The sequence below is a fragment of the Chionomys nivalis genome, chromosome 18 (assembly GCF_950005125.1).
Source record: "Chionomys nivalis chromosome 18, mChiNiv1.1, whole genome shotgun sequence".
In the NCBI taxonomy this organism is placed as follows: Eukaryota; Metazoa; Chordata; class Mammalia; order Rodentia; family Cricetidae; genus Chionomys; species Chionomys nivalis.
In genome coordinates, this window is record NC_080103.1 from 18,496,508 (window position 1) to 18,518,283 (window position 21,776).

The 21,776-nt window shown below is 35.5% G+C and overlaps 1 protein-coding gene across 2 annotated transcripts in view; it reads right to left on the bottom strand.

Annotated features, from left to right (window-relative positions):
- The window catches only part of Magi3 (membrane associated guanylate kinase, WW and PDZ domain containing 3), a 231,246-nt gene that overhangs the window by 78,669 nt on the left and 130,801 nt on the right, over positions 1–21,776 (bottom strand). For both annotated transcript variants that reach the window (XM_057793099.1, XM_057793100.1), the window contains exons 3-6: positions 16,890–17,009; positions 12,046–12,255; positions 8,827–9,004; positions 3,203–3,282 (exon numbers count right to left, since the gene is read on the bottom strand). In XM_057793099.1, coding sequence (XP_057649082.1) covers positions 3,203–3,282; positions 8,827–9,004; positions 12,046–12,255; positions 16,890–17,009 — 588 coding nt within the window. The remainder of the gene's footprint in view (positions 1–3,202; positions 3,283–8,826; positions 9,005–12,045; positions 12,256–16,889; positions 17,010–21,776) is intronic.

The following is a 21,776-nucleotide window of genomic DNA, read 5'->3' on the forward strand; positions in this document are numbered from 1 at the left end:
ACACAACTCATTGAACATGGACATGTTGAACACAGAGCCTTCACCCTATGTGTTAGCACCTTTGATACAGAAAGGTACACTGCATGTTACCAAAGGAGAAATGTAAGCACCAACTAAAGCACAAATCCTTTGTTCTACAATGGTGTCTAGTCTGCAAGATTTGCTAGTGTAATGGCACAAAGTTAGTGGCAGCAACCAACCACTATCTGATTTGACTAAAGGCACACTCCCCAAGATAGAACCCATACCTGACATTGCTTGGTTGACCAAAAACTAAAGACTAGATAGCCCAGGGATCTAGGGTAAGAACAAATACTACTACTGGTCTTAAAAATGAACAAACAAATAACAAAAAGTAGTAATAAAGTTATTCCTAATGACATTCTGCTATACTTAAACTGTTTTGAGTGTCTGCCTCAGTCATCCTGAGAGAAGTTTCTCACTGCAGCCGATGGGAACACATCCAGAAACCCAGAGCCAGACATTAGACAGATAGTGAGAAACCTTGGAACACTCCGCTCTAAATGGGATGTCTCCATCAAGTCCCTCCCTTCAAGGCTCAGGGAACCCTGTGGAAGGGTTGGGGACAGAAGAGTGTAAGAGCCAAAGGGGATGAAGTGTTTTTATGGGATTCTTGGGTGTACAAACAAGTGCTTCTGCTTCTTGTGTCTTCTCTGGGTTCCTTTCCTTTTGTTTGTTTTTGACTAATTTTAATGTGTTAGTTTTATTTTATTACATTTTATTTTAATTAATTTTGTTATTATCCTTTAGAAACCTGTTTGTTTTCTAATGAGAAACAGAGAGGTGGATGGATCTGGAGAAAAGGGATGTACTGGTAGAAATAAAAGGGGGGGACTGTAAACAGGATATACTACATGAGAAAAAAATTCAATTTTCTATAAAAGGAAAAAACTATAAGAAACACAAAGACACTAACATTCAAAAAGAAAATTCATAAAAACATAAAATTAGAAACTATTACATGATCAAAAGACCAATAATGACCAAAAACTGCCCAAACAAGCAATATAAGACAAAATATCTACACAAATACCATTGAGTTGTGTTTTGTGTTGGCTATCTACTGCTGGGTATAGATTAATATGCCAAGTCAGACTCCACTAGAGAAAACAAATTTTTCCTTGAAAGCAGATGTCAATTGGAAATGTATTACAATGATTTTTTTTACTACCTTATTCATTTTTACAGTCACTAACTCAGTATTTCTATCACTTTTAGGAAATTCACAAATAATCTCTATTCCCATCTTCTTCCCGAGACAACTCCTAACCTTTTCTGTTTCCTTAGATTTCATTACTTTCTTATATAGAGAATAGTATAACCTGGTCTTTTGCATCTTATCTTTTTTTACTTTGGACAGTATAATTGCATTTCATATATAAATATATATTATTTAGTTTAATTGCTAAATATTAGTTAACTGTAGAGTTATATTACATATTACATATTCATTATGCAAATAGTTGTTTCCACTTTGGGTGTATTTATTGATAGTGTTAACTATAAATTCTTACCTATAAGCTTTTGAGTATGCACACACACATACACACATAAACACTTTTCATTCTTCCTGGGTAGATACAGATAAACAGAATTGGAAAATCATATGGTGGACAAATTTAACTTTTAAGAAACTTACAAAATGGTTTTCAAAATGGCTGTACCATTTACATTCTGTACATCAATAAGGAAGAGCTACTGTTTCCCTAGTTATCTTTTTTATTCTTGCAATCATTCCAGTGTGTTAACCACTCAAACTGTTTTCAGCAACTTTTTCATGTATATTTTGATCATTTGTGTACCTTCTTTGGTAAATGATTATTTAAATATGGTGTCCGTTTTTTAAATCACTGAGTTATAAATTTTATAGGAGATGGAACAGTGGCTCAGCTGTCGAGAGCACTTGCTGCTCTTGCAAAGGACCCTGGTTCAGTTCCCAGGACCCACATGGTGACCTTCTCTAACTCTAGTCCCAGTGATATCGGCTCCCCTCTTCTGGCCTGTATAGGCAATGGACGCAAGTGGTACACAAGACATACAAGAAAAAAAAAAAATCACTCATCCACACAAACCTTTTTTAAAATCCTCAAACAGTTCTTTATAGATCCTTACCAGAATTCTGTTAGACACTGTAAAATCTGAGATTTGATCTATTAATTTCCTTATCTCCCTTTACCATGGTTCCATAAGAGCTCTACCACTGACTTATAGCACTAGCTCCTTTAAATACATTTTCAAATTTTTAGACACTAAGTTGTCCAGATTGGTCTTAAATCTGAAATCCTTCTGCCCCAGCTTCATAAGTAGCTAGAATTATAAGACTGTGATACCAGGCTTGGCCTGATTTATTTTCTTAGTGATATCTTTTAATGAACATTTAAAAATTTAAAATTAGGTACAAAACAATTTTTTCTAGTCTTTTTGTAGTTTGTATTGAAACTACCAATCTTCACTTTATGAATACATTTTCCTATATTTTCTTCTAAAAGTTTTATGGTTTAGCTTTATGACTAGGCGTATTTATCTTATTATTTTATTTATTAAAAATTAATCTTTGTGTAAGAAATGAGATATAGGTGAAGTTTGCTTTTCTAGTAAGCTCTGCTTTATTTATATATTCTGTAGTACTAGCAATGGAAACCAGGGCCTTATACACAAAATGCCAACTTGCTCCAGTAACATTTGTTGAAGATACTTTCTTCTCAGAAAATTGATTCTTGGCAAATTAATTGCAAATCAAGTGACTAAAGATATATCCCACCATTTCTATTTTGTAGCAAACTTTTCTTTTGGCTACAATGATCTGTTTTCTTACACTGATCTTATTTGTCCTACAACTGTCTGGATTACTATATCTTACAGGAAGTCTTTAGATATATGGCCTATGCTCTGCATTAGACATAATGAAGCTCTACCTAATTTACTGAATATAATTTTAAAAGTCCAACTTTAGGACATACATTAAGAAAGCAGCAGAGACATTTTTTCTTTTTAAAGAAGGTGAAAAATTCTTATAAGCTTATATAACATAATTACTACCACCAGTTAATTATGATTACAATCAACTGCTTATGAATATTACTATTTTTGCTTAGGGTATTGGAAAACTCATTATCTAAGCAAGAAGAGTAAAAAAGGATTAAGAGAATAAGCCTAGTATGAAAGGCTTCTGAATCTCTACCTCCATCTTCACAGTCTTCGGGGGCTTTGGCTTTCTTGCAGAGACGAGGATCCAACCAGGTGGTTGTCTTGGTATTATGACTGTGGAATAAAGATCTCAATTAGAAATAGTAAAATAAAGAGGGAGGAAAATATTGAAAAAGCAAAGACTCAACTAGAAAGCATATGCTATTAGAGCATTTACCTCCTACAGGCTCCATTTGTATACCACAGACTCAATAATTCAATTGTTCCCAATCCATTGCTTAGAAATCGCCAGAACAGAGAGGTAATGCCAGAGGCACAGATTTGAGAATGAAGAACTTAGAGAAGGGATCAAATGCCATTTTGATAATGATAAATTTACTTAAACAGTCAAAACCATTTCAAACGGTGGGCACATAGCCACGTAAATGTGTATTGCTAGTTAGAAAAGCTGAACTAAAAATCATGTTTCCTTGCTGCAGGAATTACTTTTGTTAAGAAAGTAATGCAACATTTTGTTTTGTTTTGTTTTAGAGTATCTGTGATTTGATGGGGGCTGAAAACAAACAGAGCTTCTGTCCTTATAGAGGGTCTTTAAAATAAGATAAATTTTACAAGATTTAAAGTGGCTGTTTCTATAACATATCACGGAAAAGTCATGGCTCTGGTTAAACACCATTCTATAAAACTGTATTTTCACTAACATGGATCACCTGAAACAAACAAAAAAGGTAGAATAAAACAGAAAGATTATGTCATTGCTCCTTTCTGTAAAACAGACCAAAAATGGTCCCAAAGAACAATGTGTTTAATTACATTATAGGCCACATTTAGTCAGCTTCAGGCCAAGTCACCATGCACTTGTGACACAAGTCACTATTAAAGTGCAGAAAAAAACAAGCAGTGTTCAAAGTCCCTGAAATAGGGGTAGGGAAATAGCAGTCAGTAAAGTGATCGCCTTGCCAACATGAGGACCCAAGTTCAATCTTCAAACCTCATGCCAGGGGTAGTGACACATACTTGAAATCACAGCATTGGAGAGGCAGAGACAGATGGGTTTGGGGGCCCACTGGCTGATTAGCCTAGCCTAATTGTCAACCACCATGTTCCACTGAGAGACCTATCTTAAGAGGTGGATATGTTCCTGAGGATTATACCTAAAATTGTCCTCAGTCTTCTACGTATGCAACAACACACATGTATAGTATACTTGCACTTACATACATGTACTTGCATGCGCACACACACTAAAAAAGTCTCTGAAACAAAGGGATGTCATAAAAAGGTAGAAAGAAAACAATGTCAGTTATTACTGAAGTCCTGTGAGCATAATGATAAAAAGAAGTTTTCTTTCCTGGTCCATTTTAGAAAGGAAAAGAACTGTTACAAAACAGATGCTATCTCCTGTGTTCTTTCTAATCCCTCCCTAGCCTTTGCAACACTCTGCACCTACGCTCGGGTATGATACAGTTGGCAGACCATAGCAGAAACACTTTCTGAGTGTATACTAAATAATTTTTTAGGAAAGCATAAGAGTATTTTAGTAAGTCTGTGTCATACATCCTGACAGAGAGAATGTCCCTAAAATAAAATAAAATCAAATATAGTAAAATGAGAGAGATCACAATTCACAGAAACCTAGGAGAACATAAACAGTTGGGGGTGAGGGGCGGCTGTAGAAAATATCTTCCTAAACCGAACTCAAAATTTCTACTTGAGAAAGGTCTGACTTTGAGTATACCAATGCAGACGTTATTGCTAAACTAGAAAATATAGGTAATCCACTAAGATTTTACCCAGTATTCCCTAAGGTACAAATAGTACTCACAGGGCCCATTCCTAACATGTAAAAGCAAAACCTTCTGGACCTCCATTATGAATATGCTTCTCTCACAGCTACACATGAACACAGCAGTTCACACAAACCGACCACGTCAGCTACAGAAACAGAACTAAATATTCACCTGTTTTGGGATTCACAAACTCTTCAGTCAATTCATGGTTTGGAAAAAATTTCTCCTATTGCATGGGTCATCTTTGTACTCACTGATGCCCTGTGGATAAGTGTTTAAGTTTATAGCCTCCTTTGTTTCCTGCTGTTTTTGTGGTCATATCAGAAAGTCTTTGTTAAATCTAATATCATAGAATTTCTTCCGTATTTTCATGTAGTAGTTTAGTTTCAATACTTGTTAAATGCGTTTATTTTTTTTATGTGTACAAATGTGTACCTGTGTAACTCTACACTCACCACATTCTTGCCTGGCACCCAAGGAGCCCAAAGGGCATCAAACTCCCAAGACTAGAATCACAAGTGGATGTGAGCTGCCTGAGATGGGGACCAGGAACTGAACTTAGATCCTCTGTAGGTACATGTTCTTCTTCTTCTTCTTTTTTTTTTTTTGAGGTGTTATTATAAATTTTCACTTTCTTAATATACACACATAATTATATATAAATATGTATATTATGAATGGATATAAATTTAGAAGTAGTGGTAAAGAGAAAAATACTACTTTGTATGGCATTCATTTTTCACATAAAATACATAAAAGTTTCATATAAGCCCTATTTACCACCTAACTTTCTGACTGTTCTGTCTAAATAGCTGAAAGGATTTATTGATGATTCAGGGAATACAGTCTGTTACAGAGGGGAAGGGATGGCCGTGGGAAAGATGGTGGAAGCTTTAATCAGGACTCCTGTAAGCAATGCCAATCAATTCACTGACGCACTAAGTTGGACCAGGTGGTATCATACCTGCAGTCTGTTGTTGACTTCCTACCTGGTGTAAACAGATATTTGTTCATGTCTCTGCTATGTGACATAGCAAAATGGATTTCCTCATGCAGAAAAATCAAAGATTATATCAACTTGCATAAAAATCTGTGACGACTAAACACACTAGTAATAATCTCAGAGTATCCAAAAATTATTAGTGTCTCGCTAAGGAAAAGAAATTAAAAGCACATCCTCTTGGGATTGGTTTACCAAAAGCAAGCAGATTTGAAATTTTTAATTCTCTTTCCCTGGGTCTTCTGCTCTCTCATCTAATTCGTCTGTGGTATGTGTCTGTATCTTTGCCTGCCTGAAAGCTGTCTTTTGAATCTGTTTGTTCTTGTGTGTGTGGGAGTGGGGGTCCTCACTAAGAAATGGCTTTTTGCTCTGCGATTACTGAGTGGCAAAGAAAGTGTAAGTAACATGGGGAATAAATGTGGATTAATTTTAAAAAAAAAAAAATCATGAACAGAGTTCACAAAGGGTTGAAACTTTACTGACTCTAACTAACCCAGATAACAAATTATAAAATGCATCGAACAATATCTGCATGCTGCTTCCAGCACTTAGGACGGATATTTCCTTCATGAGATTGTTTTTCAAACTATTCTTGTTTTCAACAGATGACTACCATATCAAGCATACGCACGCGCGCGCGCGCACACACACACACACACACACACTGAGCTCTAGGTCAGGTACATGGGAGACTATATAATTTAATTATTAGTTTAAGTTGTAAAAGTTGATTATATGGAAAATCCAAAGCAACTCAGGTTGGTTGTCATTTTGTTCTCTTAAAGACAGGTTAAATACACAGACTGAGATATAATAGGGCAGCAGCATTCTTAAGTCTTAAGTGACCTCAAGGTATATTATTAAGTCTTCTAGACTGTTCAAACCTAAGAGATTTTTCATAATAATACACCATTACAAAAGCAATTGGAAATGGATAAAAGACAGATCTCAAGCACTGAAACCTGTAGATAAAAATATAAGAAAAAGAATATAGATATAGGCATAAGCAAGGATTTTTTTGAACAAGGTTCCATTGTACTGGAAATAATCTCAAGAATAAACAATTTTAATTACATAAGATTAAGAATCTTTTACACAGCAAAAAAAAAAAATCACCATAGAGAAAATACATCCTACAGAATGGGGAAAAAATCATTGCTGTTACACATCAGACAGCAGACTAGCATCCGGGACATATAAAGAATGTGCAGTAAGCACTCTTAACCACTGAGTCATCATCTCGTTAAGCCCCTAGTTTCAGTTCTTACTGTTTTAGGTCTTTGACATTTTTAACTATAAAGACATAATTCCCTTACATTTTATGGTCTAGTTATACAATGTACTTAAAAATCCCTTCAATTGTCCAGAAGAGTATATGTCGTTGTACTGTTTTGTGAACACCTTGACACTAATATTTACAGGAATGAGAATGTACTATATGTGGTAAAAAAGACTGTGTCCTCAAAGTCTGTCTTTTAAGCACTAGACCCTGACTTGGTAGAACAAAATGCTCATTTGTGAGACTGTCTGATAAACAGACTGAAGTCCCTAACCTTAATTAATGATAAAAGATTTGGGAGAGAGGAATGGAGGAAGAGAGGGAAGGAGAAAGGGGTGGTAGAGGAGACACAGAGAGACAGAGAGAGAGAGAGAGAGAGAGAGAGAGAGAGAGAGAGAGAGACAGAGACAGAGACAGAGACAGAGACATTCTTTGGGTAAGTACCTAGACCTCAGTATATTCACTGTTATTTAATTATTAAATTTGGTAACTCTACTACATTAATATTATACCCCTGAACAAATTGCTTTAAAGATTAGACTTACAGGTGCATAGAAATATAAAAATTCTTCATAATGAACTTTGAACGAATTATTTGCATGCAAAACATTCTCTGGAGCAAACAATATTCAATTTTAGGCTGATCTAATTATGTGGTATTCAGTACCTCTATGAATATTATTATGAATATTATATTAATACTTTTCCAGTTAAAGTTTCCTATTTGTACTTCTCTTATACCAATGTCTTTAAGGATCAATGATATTATCTACTGAATTACTTAAATACATTATTTCAATACACCAACTCCAAACTTTAGGGCTGAAAACACCTACTTCAGATAATGGTATGGCCCTTCTCATGACAATCATTTGTTTGATGGATGACTTGAGACAGGGTTTCACTATGCAGCCCAGGTTGGCCTTGATATTGCCATGTAGACAAAGACTGGCCTCGACTCACATAAATCCTTCAGTCTCTGCCTCTCAAGACTGGGACTAACGTTGTGTACTACCACGCCTATCTCATTGCATTGGGCAATCTACCTAAATTTTTCTTTCTCTTTTTAAGTGAAGCAAAACATCCTTTATTCCTTCCATTTTTCATCGCCTACTTTTAAACCTTCAGCAGAGACCAAGGATGGGGACACAGCTCAGTTGGTAAAGTGAGGACATGAGTTCGATCTCCAGAAGCTACATAGTAGGGTACTTGTCCTCTCAGCACTGGAGATGTGGTCAGCTGGAACAGCATAATAGGTAATATCCAAACCAATGAGAGACCCTGTCTCAAAAACAAACTGGACAGAACCTGAGGAATTACACTTGAGGTTAACCTCTATCCTAGACACATACACATTCTAAAGGCCAAATATTACTTAATACAAGTTGAAGAGGAGGAGGTAAGGGGGGAGATGTTATTCAGGGAAATAACTAAACAATAAACAATAAACTTAAATGGAAAATATTTTAAAATAAAAACAAGTGAAAGCTTTCAGATATTGGAATGAATAATCAAATTAAGGTTTAAGAAAATTCCAGTTTACCATCATAGTGACAAGCATGCTGGAAGAAACACAGACATTTGCTTACTCAATGAAATAGATCATTCCTGTGTCAGTGTAGGCCATTTCCCAGTTTTTGGGCAGTGGTTCTAGATTCTCATCTCTCATCATATAGTTTCTAAAGTCCATGGAGCTATTCGTTTGGTTATAACTTGGAACAGTCTTCATCCAGCAGTCAGATGACTCAGAATGCATCTCTCTGGTTTCTGTAATTGTTGGAAACAGAAGAGTATAAATGGTAAAGTTAACTTTTTTTTTTAAACAAAATGCCAAGCGCATATATCATTAGAATTATACACTACAAATTGTCTTATCTATTATGTATAAACTCTTGCATTAATTTTGAAATAAACATACTTAAGTTTTTCTCATTTTCTGAATAAAATAAGCTCCACTCCTCTCTGATGCTAGTCTGAAAAAGCAGCAAAAACTCCACCAGAATCAATTCAGTAAGAATCTTAATAGCAGTACTGTACTTACAGAGACCTTTTACACAAGTTCTATTTTAGGCATTTAATACATATTAACTCATAGTCTTCATAGCAACCCTATTAGAATTATTATTATCTTTTTATGCATTGAGGAAACCAAGCCAAAAAGAGGCTAAATTAGTCAGTTCACAACTCATTAAACAACACAGCCAGAATCTGCATCTAGCATACCATGTTTTTGACAGCTATACTAAGCAGATTCATATACTTTTAAAATGGGTATTTAAGTAATACTTTATTTTTAAAAGTTAAGTATATTAAATATACTAAAATCCTTTTAGAGTCCCAAACTCTATAACGTAGATAGGTAGACTAAAACTTGGTGATTGTCTAGGGAGTCTACAGTAATGTACTTAAAACACATTCTTAGAACTTATAAATTTACATTATATCATTTTCACACTTTGTATAAGCAACATCTCTAATCTAGATAATTTGGGGGAAAGCCTCTGATACATGAGGCATCAACCCATACCTACTTCAGCTCTAGTCATCCCTTGGATAAATCTACTCACACAATTTATTAATCTTGCTAGTTACTGAGAGATTAACAGCACTAACTAAAATATAACAGTTATAATAACAATATCCTGTTCTAGAAGTATGCAAATGTATTTCTCTTGCTATCCCCAAATATCTTAATATATAGTAATATTTTCAGACCACTTTTCATTGTGCGTAATAGAAACTAGAGAAAATTAAGGTGCAGCTTATGGAGGACTACTGAACTACTTTTATTTTATTATCCTGTATCTTATGATGACCTCGTTGCTTATTTCACGGAGAGAACAGGTTATAGATTGATCTCTGAAACAGTGACCAGTCACTACATTGTTTTTCCTTTCATCACTCTGCTCCAATCGCATACAAAACATTGCTCACACCATGACCAAACACGCTGGCCTTCTTCTTCGCTGTTGTCTAATATTCCAGTCATACTACCAATTCAGATATTTGAATTTACAGCTGAATCTGTTAGAAATACTGTTCTCAACACACATATGAGTTCCCCCTGTCTGTCTACGTGCCCTGCATCACTTTGAGATTCTGTAAGAAAGAAGGGCATCCCAGATAAGGCCTTTTAACCTCAGCGCTTCTGACCCACAAGTCCAAACAAACCTCTTTTCTTTCTAGATTGTTTAGGCTGTGATATTATATTATTAGCAGCAGAAAGCCAAGTGAGATGCTTGCCTATGAAGCTGATTATAAACTCCACTGTCTCCAACACACACACACACACACACACACACACACACACGAAATGCTCTTCACTCAGATACTTGGAGTTTACTCATTTGTTTTAAGTCTTCTCTGTCACTGTAAGTTGACTACCTCTATTTTCTTTCCACCTCCTTGCATGCCTTGTTTAGCATCATCAGACACACTATACATGTTATTTATCCAGTTATTATTCTCTCATCAGAAAGTAAAGTCCATGAGAGCAGGAGCTTTGTTCTGTTTTGTTCACTCCTTTATTCCTGGAAATTAGAGATTAGTAGCCTGGCAGATGTTCAATAACTATCTGTTGAATGAGCATATACATGAAATTCCTGGTTTATTTTCTCACAGAATATGTAATAAAAATTTAAAGATATCCAATGTAGAAATCAATCTGGAAGTGAGTTACACTTGGGAAAAAAAGTATGCCAGACAAAAGCAACATCAACAAAATAATCTGTAATAATTTTTCCATGCAATTCAGTGAATAAACCTTTTAAAACACAATTTCAGTCTTCACGTCTAAATGCATTGGCTAATTCATTTAACATTAAGCATATGTATTGTGAAGGTAGAACAATACACAGAACTCACCATCTGGAGATGGAAATAAACAATGATCATATAATGTAAAAAACTATATACAAAGAAAATTTTAATAGGTGGTGAAAGAAAGATGAAGATGCTTCAGGGTTATTAGAGATGATGTAAAAAACTATATACAAAGAAAATTTTAATAGGTGGTGAAAGAAAGATGAAGATGCCTCAGGGTTATTAGAGATGAGTTGCAAATCTAGGGACATGATCAGCATTTATTTCCTTCTCTTGAAGTGAATACAGAAATGGAAAAAAAAAAAACAGAAAAAATTCTAGCCTTTATAGAGTTTACACACGAGTGTTCCAAACAGAATGCTTATAATAAATAACACTAACAGAAGTGTTTTGTGAGCCTCTGACTTCCTAGTTCTACTCTCAGTTAAGTTTAACAATCTCCTGGAAAATTACAGAATTACTCAGGGATAGATACTCAGGGCAGATTCTTTATCCTTTACAGTTCAGTAAGACATATGGAAGCCAAGAAAAAGATAGGAATCTTATCTGCAAATTATCTTTGAGTGGATCCTGAATTTATATTTGAAATATTGCTATCTAACTTTTCAGATAATTTCTTAAGGCACACCTCCAAAGTCTATGTGCTTTGGGTTGAAAGCTGTTATTATAAAACCAATTTTGTTTTACTCCTGAGAAACAGGAATTATGCAGGTTAAGATTCCCATATCCCAGCATCACAAGTATTCCAGACAGCAAGGAATAACATATCATTAATGATAGTTACTGCCAATTTATCAAAGTTAAGAAAACTCAGATTCACTTACAAGATGATCCATATATAATACATTGTTCCAGACACAGATTTCAAAAAAATAGAATCCTATCACCTGCTCTATAAATACTTCAAGAAAAATTTTACTATTTCAATTAAAGGTCAAAGCCAATCAAAAAAAAAAAAATCAGAAGTTGTTAATCTGTTTACAAACCCGTGTTTCCACTGCCATTAACAGCATCTTTGTCCTCATCCTCTTCTTCTTCAGGGAGAGAGCTGTCCATCCTTTCCATCTTGCTGACAGACGTAGTTCGTTTTCTTTGGGATTCTGTGTCAAACTCATTGTCAAAGAGGACCTGATCAACCGGATCTGGCTGGAAAGGACTAGGCTCTGCTGGAGGCTTGGGAGTGCCATAGAAATTTCCTGTGGTGGAGAAAATGACAGCAGCTGAAAGCATGAATGCTGACTGAGTTACACGAACGAGGCTCACAGAATGTCTGTTGTGCCTTACACTGACGTTGTATAAGTCCCTACCACTGACTGGAGGAGGCCAAAGGATTCCCTGAGAGAAGAAGCAACAGAAATGAGAGTATGGACTAATTTCATATATCATGTCATATATAAGCTAACATATTAATACAATTTGTATTAGCTTTAAAGTTGATTATATCAATTATTTATTCATATTGGATTTAGTTTTATATGGATTCTAAATTAGGGCCAAATTTGGAAATATAAAAACATTAACCGTCTTATGCAAAAATGAAAGAATAAAATTAACTCAAATACTTATGTTCTAATATACAAAACGAATTATTTTACTAAGAGGATGTATATAGACAAAGGCTATATACACATTTTAATTACACTACCTGAGAATTTTGTTGTTGTTGTTTTATTTTATTTTATTTTCCGAGACAGGGTTTCTCTGTGTAGCCCTAGCTGCCCTGGAACTCTCACTGTAGACCAATGTGGCCTCAAACTCACAGAGATCCACCTGCCTCCCGAATGCTGGAATTAAAGGTGTGGGCCACCACCGCCTGGCTACTACCTGAACATTTTTTGAAGAGACATTATTGATCAAGTTCTATACTAGTATACTCAAAAAAGTGTTTTACAGAGGATCCATGATTTTTCAGCACCAGTAATTGGTCCATTAGAATGAAAACAAACAAAATAACTTTCAATTTGTTATGTAAGCAAGCATAATGGGAAAATGTTCAGCAAGTTTAGTTGTCCTGACAGTTGCTGCCCTACTCCTTTTGACTTTACATCAGTCGTTATGTTAATTTTATAAAAATACATACAGTAAGAAGTAAAGCACTTGTCTTTTACTGTTGTGCTTATACAATATCACACGTTTAATCAAATTGTTCAAATTAAGATACCCACTGACATAACATAAACTAAGAAAGTAAATTGATATTTTCCCTAGATAGAAAAAAAATCTTGTTAGATCACATAATACTAAGACAAACCTACAATTAACATAACATAATGTGCCTTAATCTACATGTCAGAGGGAGGACACATTATAGTGAATTCTGCTGAAGTTTGACTGTAAGTGCAATTATCAATATTCAAGGACATCAGACTTCTCAACTCAATTACTTCTTTGTTTCTAAATCCCTATTTGAAGTGGGTTATGTTACAGAGATGGGTACAAAGACTTGTATTAAAGTAGACTAGATTTTCTGACCTGTAAATTGAGATGCAACGAAAAAGCCAGTTCACTCAGAGTTTTCTGAGCAAACATCTGATACCACAAGTGGAGGTTTAACTGGGGGAGAGGGAGGCACTATAATTTCAATTTCCCCATTTTAGCTTAGTCTACAGGCAGGACCTCATTGTGTGGCCCTGGGTGCCCTGGAACTCACTATGTATAACATTGTTTTCAGAATCACAGAGAGCATCCTGTCTGTGCCTCTGCTGCGGTTAAAGATATACAGCACCATGCCCCGCTATTTCTCCTTTTAAAGCTCAACAATGACACTATCAAGGATTTTGAATAAACCAAATTAGAAATAAAAGCACATGTTTTCCAGGGAACAACAGTATCAACAGATAAACATTTTACTGTAAATTCTCAGTTAACTAACTACATAAAAATGAACACGTTCTTAAAAGAAAAATTAAAAAATGCAGAGTACAAACTGCTATCCAGTCACTAAACAGTTTTGGGGCATCATAATATTTTTTTTTTTGTAATTTCCTTCTTTAAGAAAGGCCTTCCCAGGGCTGGGGAGATGGCTCAGCAGTTAAGAGCAGTTGCTTCTCTTGCACAAGACCCAGGTTCAATTCTTAGCAACTACATGGTAGCTTACAATCATTCATAATTGCAGTTCTAAAAGACCCAGCACCATCTTCTGACCTCCATAGAGACCGGGCGCAAATGTAGTACACATACATATACATTCAGGCGTAACAACACTCAGATTTTTTTAATCTAAAATGTTTTATTTAACTGAAAAAGAAATGCCTTTTCATTAATAGAGCTATCAACTATTAAATATTTCAAACATGATTAGCATAGATAATAGTGTCTGGATTGTATTAGTTATCTATGTCATACACACATTTACTTATATGAATATAGGTATATACCCTCTGAGTATAAGATTTATCTTTTTAAATCAATATTTAGAAGAATTCCCCCACCCCCAGATCTTTCTCTCTTTGTGACAGGGTTTCACTATATAGCCCCGGCTGGTTTAGAGCATGCTATGTAGACCAGGCTGGCTCTAACTTCCAGAGATCCATCTGCCCCTGTGCCCCTTTGCCCCTCTGCCCTGTGCCTGCTTTCCAAGTACTGGGACTAGGATTAAAAAGTCCACACCATCATGCTGGGATCTCCTTCTTTTTGAGAACAGGATCTTATCCAAGGGTGGCCTTGAACTCCTGATCTTTCTTCTTCCATCTCCCCCAATTGCTGGGATTATAGGCATGTTCCACTATGCTGACTATAATTACATTTGCTTTTTTCCCTTTCTTGAAACAGGGTCTACTTCTAGAACCATAATATTTCTGAAATTTTCAAACAAGAACCCTTGTGTACTGCCGTTAAGAATGGAGACAGGCAGCTATTTAAAACTAACTCATCGAACCGAGTAAATACACTCTACAAGTCAAAATTTTGGTCCAGCATCAGGAGAACAAAGAAATAAAATGCAATTCTCAAATGATGGCAAACTGTGAGAAATTAAATCAATAAATGTAGGATAATAGTAACATATAAAAATTTAAAAACTAAAGTAATATAATAAATATGCATATAAGATCAATACACAGTTTATAAGAGCATATATAAACAAAACATGCATATTAAACAAATAAGAAAGGTTAAATGTAAGAGGTAAGCTATTTGAATAAAAGTAAAACAAATTAGCTTGTCCATTCCTCTGACATGTCTATCATTTTTCTTTAAATTTCTTGTTTTGTTTCCTTCATAGCACCTCAGTTTACACTTAATTTAATTTTGACTGCCTTCCATACTAAGATACAGAACTTATTAAGGCAACAGCATTTTGATCTTGTTCATCACAGTATTCTTGGGTCTCTTACAAGACTTGGCACATAGTGCATACTTGACATGTGGTTGCTAAATAAATGAAACATGAGCAAAACAATTTTAAATCAATGAATGGGAGATAAACCCAGAAAAAGTAGTTAGGTAAAAGTTTACAGGTGGGAAGGAAATGACTAAAAAGTTTGAGTAAGAGATATGACCAGAATGATCAAAGTTGAACTTGAGGGCTGGTGAGATGGCTCAGAAGTTAAGAGCACTGACTGCTCTTCCAGAGGTCCTGAGTTCAATTTCCAGTAACCACACTTTATAACCACTCATTATAGATGGTTGGTGGCTCACAACCATCTATAATGAGATATGGTTCCCTCTCCTGGTGATCAGACATACAGACAGAACACTATTAATAATAAATAAATATTTTTTTAAAAAGTGACCTTGAAGAAGCCCAGCACTGTAGCAATCGGAAGGATGGAATGAACCGAGGCTAGAAACTGAGGACGGAGGAGAAACCACACTGCAATAGTGTGGCTAACTCCTCTGAAGTGCCTACAACAAGGCAGTGAAAAAGAAGAGCTATGAGAGTGGCAGCAGGAAGAAATGACTAGACGTGGTCACAAGAGAGATACGTTTTCTGGACAAAAATGTGCTTATAAATGCACATATACACATATGAAAGAGATGCGTTCAAAGCCGTTTTTGAACATCATCTAAAGACACTGAAGACAGCACAAGTATGAAAGGCGTCACCACTACACAGAACTTGTGAAAGAAGCGATTACAAAAGCAGAATAGAGCAGTGTTGAGAAAGTATAAGGTGCTATGGGAGAATAAGCTTGCCAAGTCCAAAGTGTGTTAAATAGAAAAAAATAAGTACATAACAAGGAATTGTTTAAAAGTTGAAACCGATCTCAAGTTTGTACTTCAGGGAAACAGAGATGTGAAAATTCATTATTGGCTCTATCCTCCATTTTATACTTTCTTCTTTAAAGTAAATGTAAGTTTTCCCAAGTATACAAACTTCATATTCCCACCCATGAACAGAGCCATCAACAAGTACTTATTGGTTCAGATGATGACAGTGAATTGCTATGAAATATGTAAACTTGCCAGTCTGGTTAATTTTTAGTTTACTGTTCATAATGAACTTTTCAATGTAATGCTTCTCACTATTGTCAAACACCACCTAATTAGTAAATTAAGAATCTTCTAATCAAAAGAACAATTTTCTAATAAATTAAGATTTATCTTTATTTTATGTGTACAGTTGTTTTGCCTCAGGTATATCTCTCTGTGTGTAGTGCCCACAGAGGCCCAAAGAGAGCATCAGATCGCCTGCAAATGAGTTTCAGACAGTTGCTAGCTGTCATGTAGATGCTTCTAGAGGAGCAGTCAGTGCTCTTAACCATTGATCAGTATCTCTAGTCCTCCCAAATAACATTTTTTTAAAAATCAACTTTACTGATGAAATTCCCTTTGAAATGATTCAGGCCATCTGGCTAGTTTGAGGTAGTTTTAATATTTGGAGACATACCATCATACGTTCCACTTTCTAACAAGGCTCCGCTCTCTTCCAGTGCTTTGAACTGTTCAACAGAAATGAAATTATAGTCCACCCCTGGAACTTCCCCATCCCTGGGAGCCCTTGTAGTGCCTAAGGAGAAAAGAAAAATAGAATTGTAAAGTACTTTTTAAAATACAAATTATTCAGAGTACTATAGAGTTCAGTCAAAGAAGACTACATGGAAGACACAACTGGGTTAATACATTGTTATCTGATAAAGATCAGAAAATAACCATGAAATTCAAACCTATAAAAAACCTCAAAGTTTAATGCTATAAAGACTTAATTTCCTGGCACACAATTTTTAAAAAAGATTTTATTTTTAAACTTGTGTGTGTGTGTGTGTGTGTGTGAGTGTGAGTGAGTGAGTGTAGGAGCCCACAGAGTTGAAAGGAGGAGGTTGGAGCCTCTGAAGCTGGAGTTACAGGTGGTTGTGAGCTACCTACTATGGGTCCAGAAATCAAATCTAGATTCTTCAAGAGCAGTATCTGCTCTTAACCACAGAGACATCTCTCCAGCACCATTTAAAATCCCAATATTGTTACTGCAAGAAGGAAAGACAAATTCACCAGGAACAGACTTCATCACCCCTTACAATTTTATCAGGGCATAAAGGACAAAGATCACATCAATTTTGGCATATACATTTTGAGGTGGGGAAAGATGGTGTCTCATTATATCTCCCTGGCTTTGTAAACCAGGCTAGACCCAAACTTACCTCTTTTTATAATATCTAAAATGTGAAAAAAGATTATGATTATGAGAAAAATAATAGATTGAGAAAAATAATGGCTATGGAAACATTCTATAAAGTAACTGTGCTGATTTTTCTCTGTCATTTAAAACCCATCTTTCTAAAAGAACACAGGAATTTTGTTTTAGACCCTAGAGGATACAAAGATTATAGAACATTGCTTCCTCTTTTAGTATAATACTTATTATTTTTATTATCAAAATTTTTGTTTCTCATATGATGAACTACCTTGTTAAGATTCTTTCAATCAGCTAGGCAGTAGTGGTGCATGCCTTGAATCCCAAACTTGGGAAACAGAGGCAGGTGGATTTCTGTGAGTTCGAGGCCAGTCTGGTCTACAGAGTGAGTTAAAGGAACAGCTATGACTGTTACACAGAGATCAAGAGATTTTTGGGTTTTGTTTTGTTTTTTTAATATTTATTTATTTATTATGTATACAACATTCTGTCTGTGTGTATGCCTGCAGGCCAGAAGAGGGCACCAGACCCCATTACAGATGGTTGTGAGCCACCATGTGGTTGCTGGGAATTGAACTCAGGACCTTTGGAAGAGTAGGCAATGCTCTTAACCGCTGAGCCATCTCTCCAGCCCGAGATTTTTGTTTCATATTAAGTATAAAGTTGCTAGGAAACTGAAGAGTTAAAAATTGTAACTTAGAATTTTCTATGAAATACGGGAGAATCCATGGATACAATAACTGTACTTTTTTCCATTAAGATGAGGAGCTTTTCCCTTCCATCTAAATCTTAACTTACTTTTACTAATTTAATGGCAAACATACTATGCAAGTTTAGGAGTCTATATTTCCATCTCCCATCCTCCTGGAATGTTCCTAATACCATACCATGCAAGGAATGTCAGGCTAGACCCTTGAATAACTGGAACTCCAGCCAACAAACAGCAAAAGGATCCCAGATATAAAGGCAGAGTCACCCCAGCTTCCCCAGTGCCTGCTAGGCTGTCAATGGCTGCCACAGGAGTGATGACAGTTAAACCCAGGCAACTCATAAAGTCATAGCGAATAACACATGACAACCATTTTAAGCCACTTTGTTAAGTATCAAAGGTTAACAGGATATGCAAATGAATTTTACTACAAAATATAATGACTATATAAAATCCAATTCATAAGCAAACCATATTGCAAATAAGACCATTAAAACATCACCAAACCAAGGACAAGAAGAATTTTGTATTAGTCTATTATTATTATTATTATTGGTATGATTTAGAACAAGTATTTAACCTCTCTGGGATTCATTATCTTTCTAAGTGGTGTTGGACAAGATGGTGCTCATGGTACTTTCTACTAATAGGCATGATTTTAGTGCTAATTCTCATCTCAAACTACTAACTATAAACTCTAAACTTTTTCCCATAATACATCAAAATCTATTTTTTCTCCTACTCTTTTGTCTTTAATATCTCAATAACTGTCTTTAGTTTCTTGATACTTTCTACATATTTTATGTGTACAAGTTACTTAGTACATTTCTCCTTTCGACAAGAAAAGAGGTCCATTTACTCAGTTCCTACCTCCTCCCTTCATTTTCTCTTCAGCACACGACAAGCATATCTTCGGCACCATCACTCGGTAAGACAACTCCCTATGTCCAAAGCTAACCTCTACTTTAGATCAATGATCTCTTCTCACTCATCATAGTACCTAAGGACATGGACATGTGATATATATATATATATATATATATATATATATATATATATATATATATGATCACTCTCATTTTTTGTTTTAGTCTGAGGTACACAGAGAAGTATACAAAATATGCTCTTAACAATTTAAATTAATGCAGACCAATTCAGGTGAAAATGAAAATATCTCTAGCTTCCTGTGCTGGCACATAACTTAGAACTCAGCATTTGGGCAGCAGAGGCAGGCAGATGTCTGTGAGATCGAGGTCAGATCTAAACAGTAAGTCAAATGCCAGTCAGGATTACACTGTGAGACAATGTCTCAATAAGCAAACATAACCAAACAAAAACCATTTCTAAAACTATAAAAGGTACCTTGTGTGCTTCAATAAGCCTTTTATTCCTTCCATCCCCAAAATAACCATCATCTAGATACTTGTGAGGTTGACTTCCTTTCTGTTTTTCTGGAAATACCAACTAAATAATGTATTTCTAAGAAACAGTGTGTTTTGTCTGGTTTGTAACTTCATTTGATAGGAATGATCTATTATCAATTCTTCTGTGTGTTCATACAAGACACTTGTTAATCAGGTTTTAAAACCTTTGCCAGTTAACTGAGTATTTCAAAGCACCTCACTACATATTTAACAAATAAATGCATTAGGAGATTCAATATTTATTTTATATGCCGATTGGCTACTGCAATTTGCAAATGGTTTATCTCCATCTCAACTCAAGTTAAGGCTTGGCCCCCAATGTAATAGTGTTGAGAGGAGATGGCATAATTAACCATCAATCATACTCAGCTATGAATCCTGAGAGATACAATAATGACTGGCTTGGCAAGACATGTTCACTGGTATAATAGTGGCATGGACAATATTTGATTCTTAAGTCTTGCTCCACAAAAGGAAACCCATATCTGGCACCATTATCAAGCCAAGAACCTATGGCTAGACAGGTCCCAGGCTCTAGGGGAGAAACTACAACTGCTATTTCACTAAATGGAGAAAGTACTAAACTGAATCTTTATAACTTACATCAGTGCATATCTCAACCTTCAGCTGAGAAACTTTTATTTGTAGAAGATGGTGATAAACACAGAGATGCACAACAAGTCAAGGTACAGAAAATAAGTAACTGTAGAATGCTTAGCCCTAATTAGAACATATATACCATATTTCATACTTCTATTACCAAGGCTCAGGGGTCATTGCCAAAGAGGGGCAGAAAACAGTGTAAAAGCCAGGGGTAATAAATGAGTACAAAGAAACAGTGTCTTCTGAGAATAATGGGGCAGCTACACATACAAACTCATAATGGTTACAACAGTACACACAAAATCTGGGCAAGCCCAGGCTAGACTGAATTCCAACATAAAAATGGGAGCTGGGCATGAAAGTCCATCTCTAACTGTGGAGCTATTGTTAACTGTTAGCTTGTGAGAAAGGGAGAGACAGATTTCTCTTAGAATTGTAACCCTGCCAAGCTAACAGTGCTCCAACAGAAAACCACACGTTCAAGAATTTGGGGGCAGCATATATTGGGTCTTGATAGAAAGTGAAAAAGGACAGAAAATTGGGTGAACAGAGAAAGGAGATAAAAGTAAATCTGGTTAAGAGGTGAGGGAGGGGTAAATATGATCAAAACATGTTGTATAAAGCTTTCAAAGGGGGGGGGGAACTAATTTAGGTCAAGTGAGATGGCTCAGTAGGTAAAAGCATTAGCCACTTGAGCCTGGAGACTTAAGTTTGATCCCCAAATTCCAAGGTGGCAGAAGAGAATCACCTCCCAAAAGTTGTTCTGTGACATTCACACACATACTTAGCATACAAGCACCCCTTTTCCAATAATAATGATAATAATAATAATAACAATAACAAGTATAATAATAATAACAAACAGAAATCTAGGGAATTTAGTAATGGGCTCCAAACTCATGAAGGGACTAATATAATTCCTGTAGAACTGAATTAGTTGTCATGTGCTAGGCATGGTGTTTTCTGTCTATAATCTGGAGACAGAGGACGTAGACACAACAGGATACACAGTGAGACTATTTCAGAAAACAAAGAATAGATGAGTTACTCTTAAAGTTGGTTAACATAAAAAAAACGAGGTCCAACTATTCTCTCTCACACTTTCTGGAACATGTATGCCTTTTGTTCACATATCCACTCTCCCTTCTGCTACAAAGTTCTTGCCAGAGCCAAGCAAATGCCAGCATCATGCTCTTGAACTTTCAGATTAATGAGTCAAAAATCCAAAAAAGCCACCCACCCAATTTTTTTTCTTTATAAACAACCCAGTTTCAGTAACTTGTTACAGCAATAGAAAAAGAACTAAATAACTAGCCATATGGACTTACTATTATAAAGTATCTCTCCATGTCTTCATTCTTCTCTTTTAAAAACTAATTTATAGTTCTTTATGTTCTTTTTTTTTTTTTT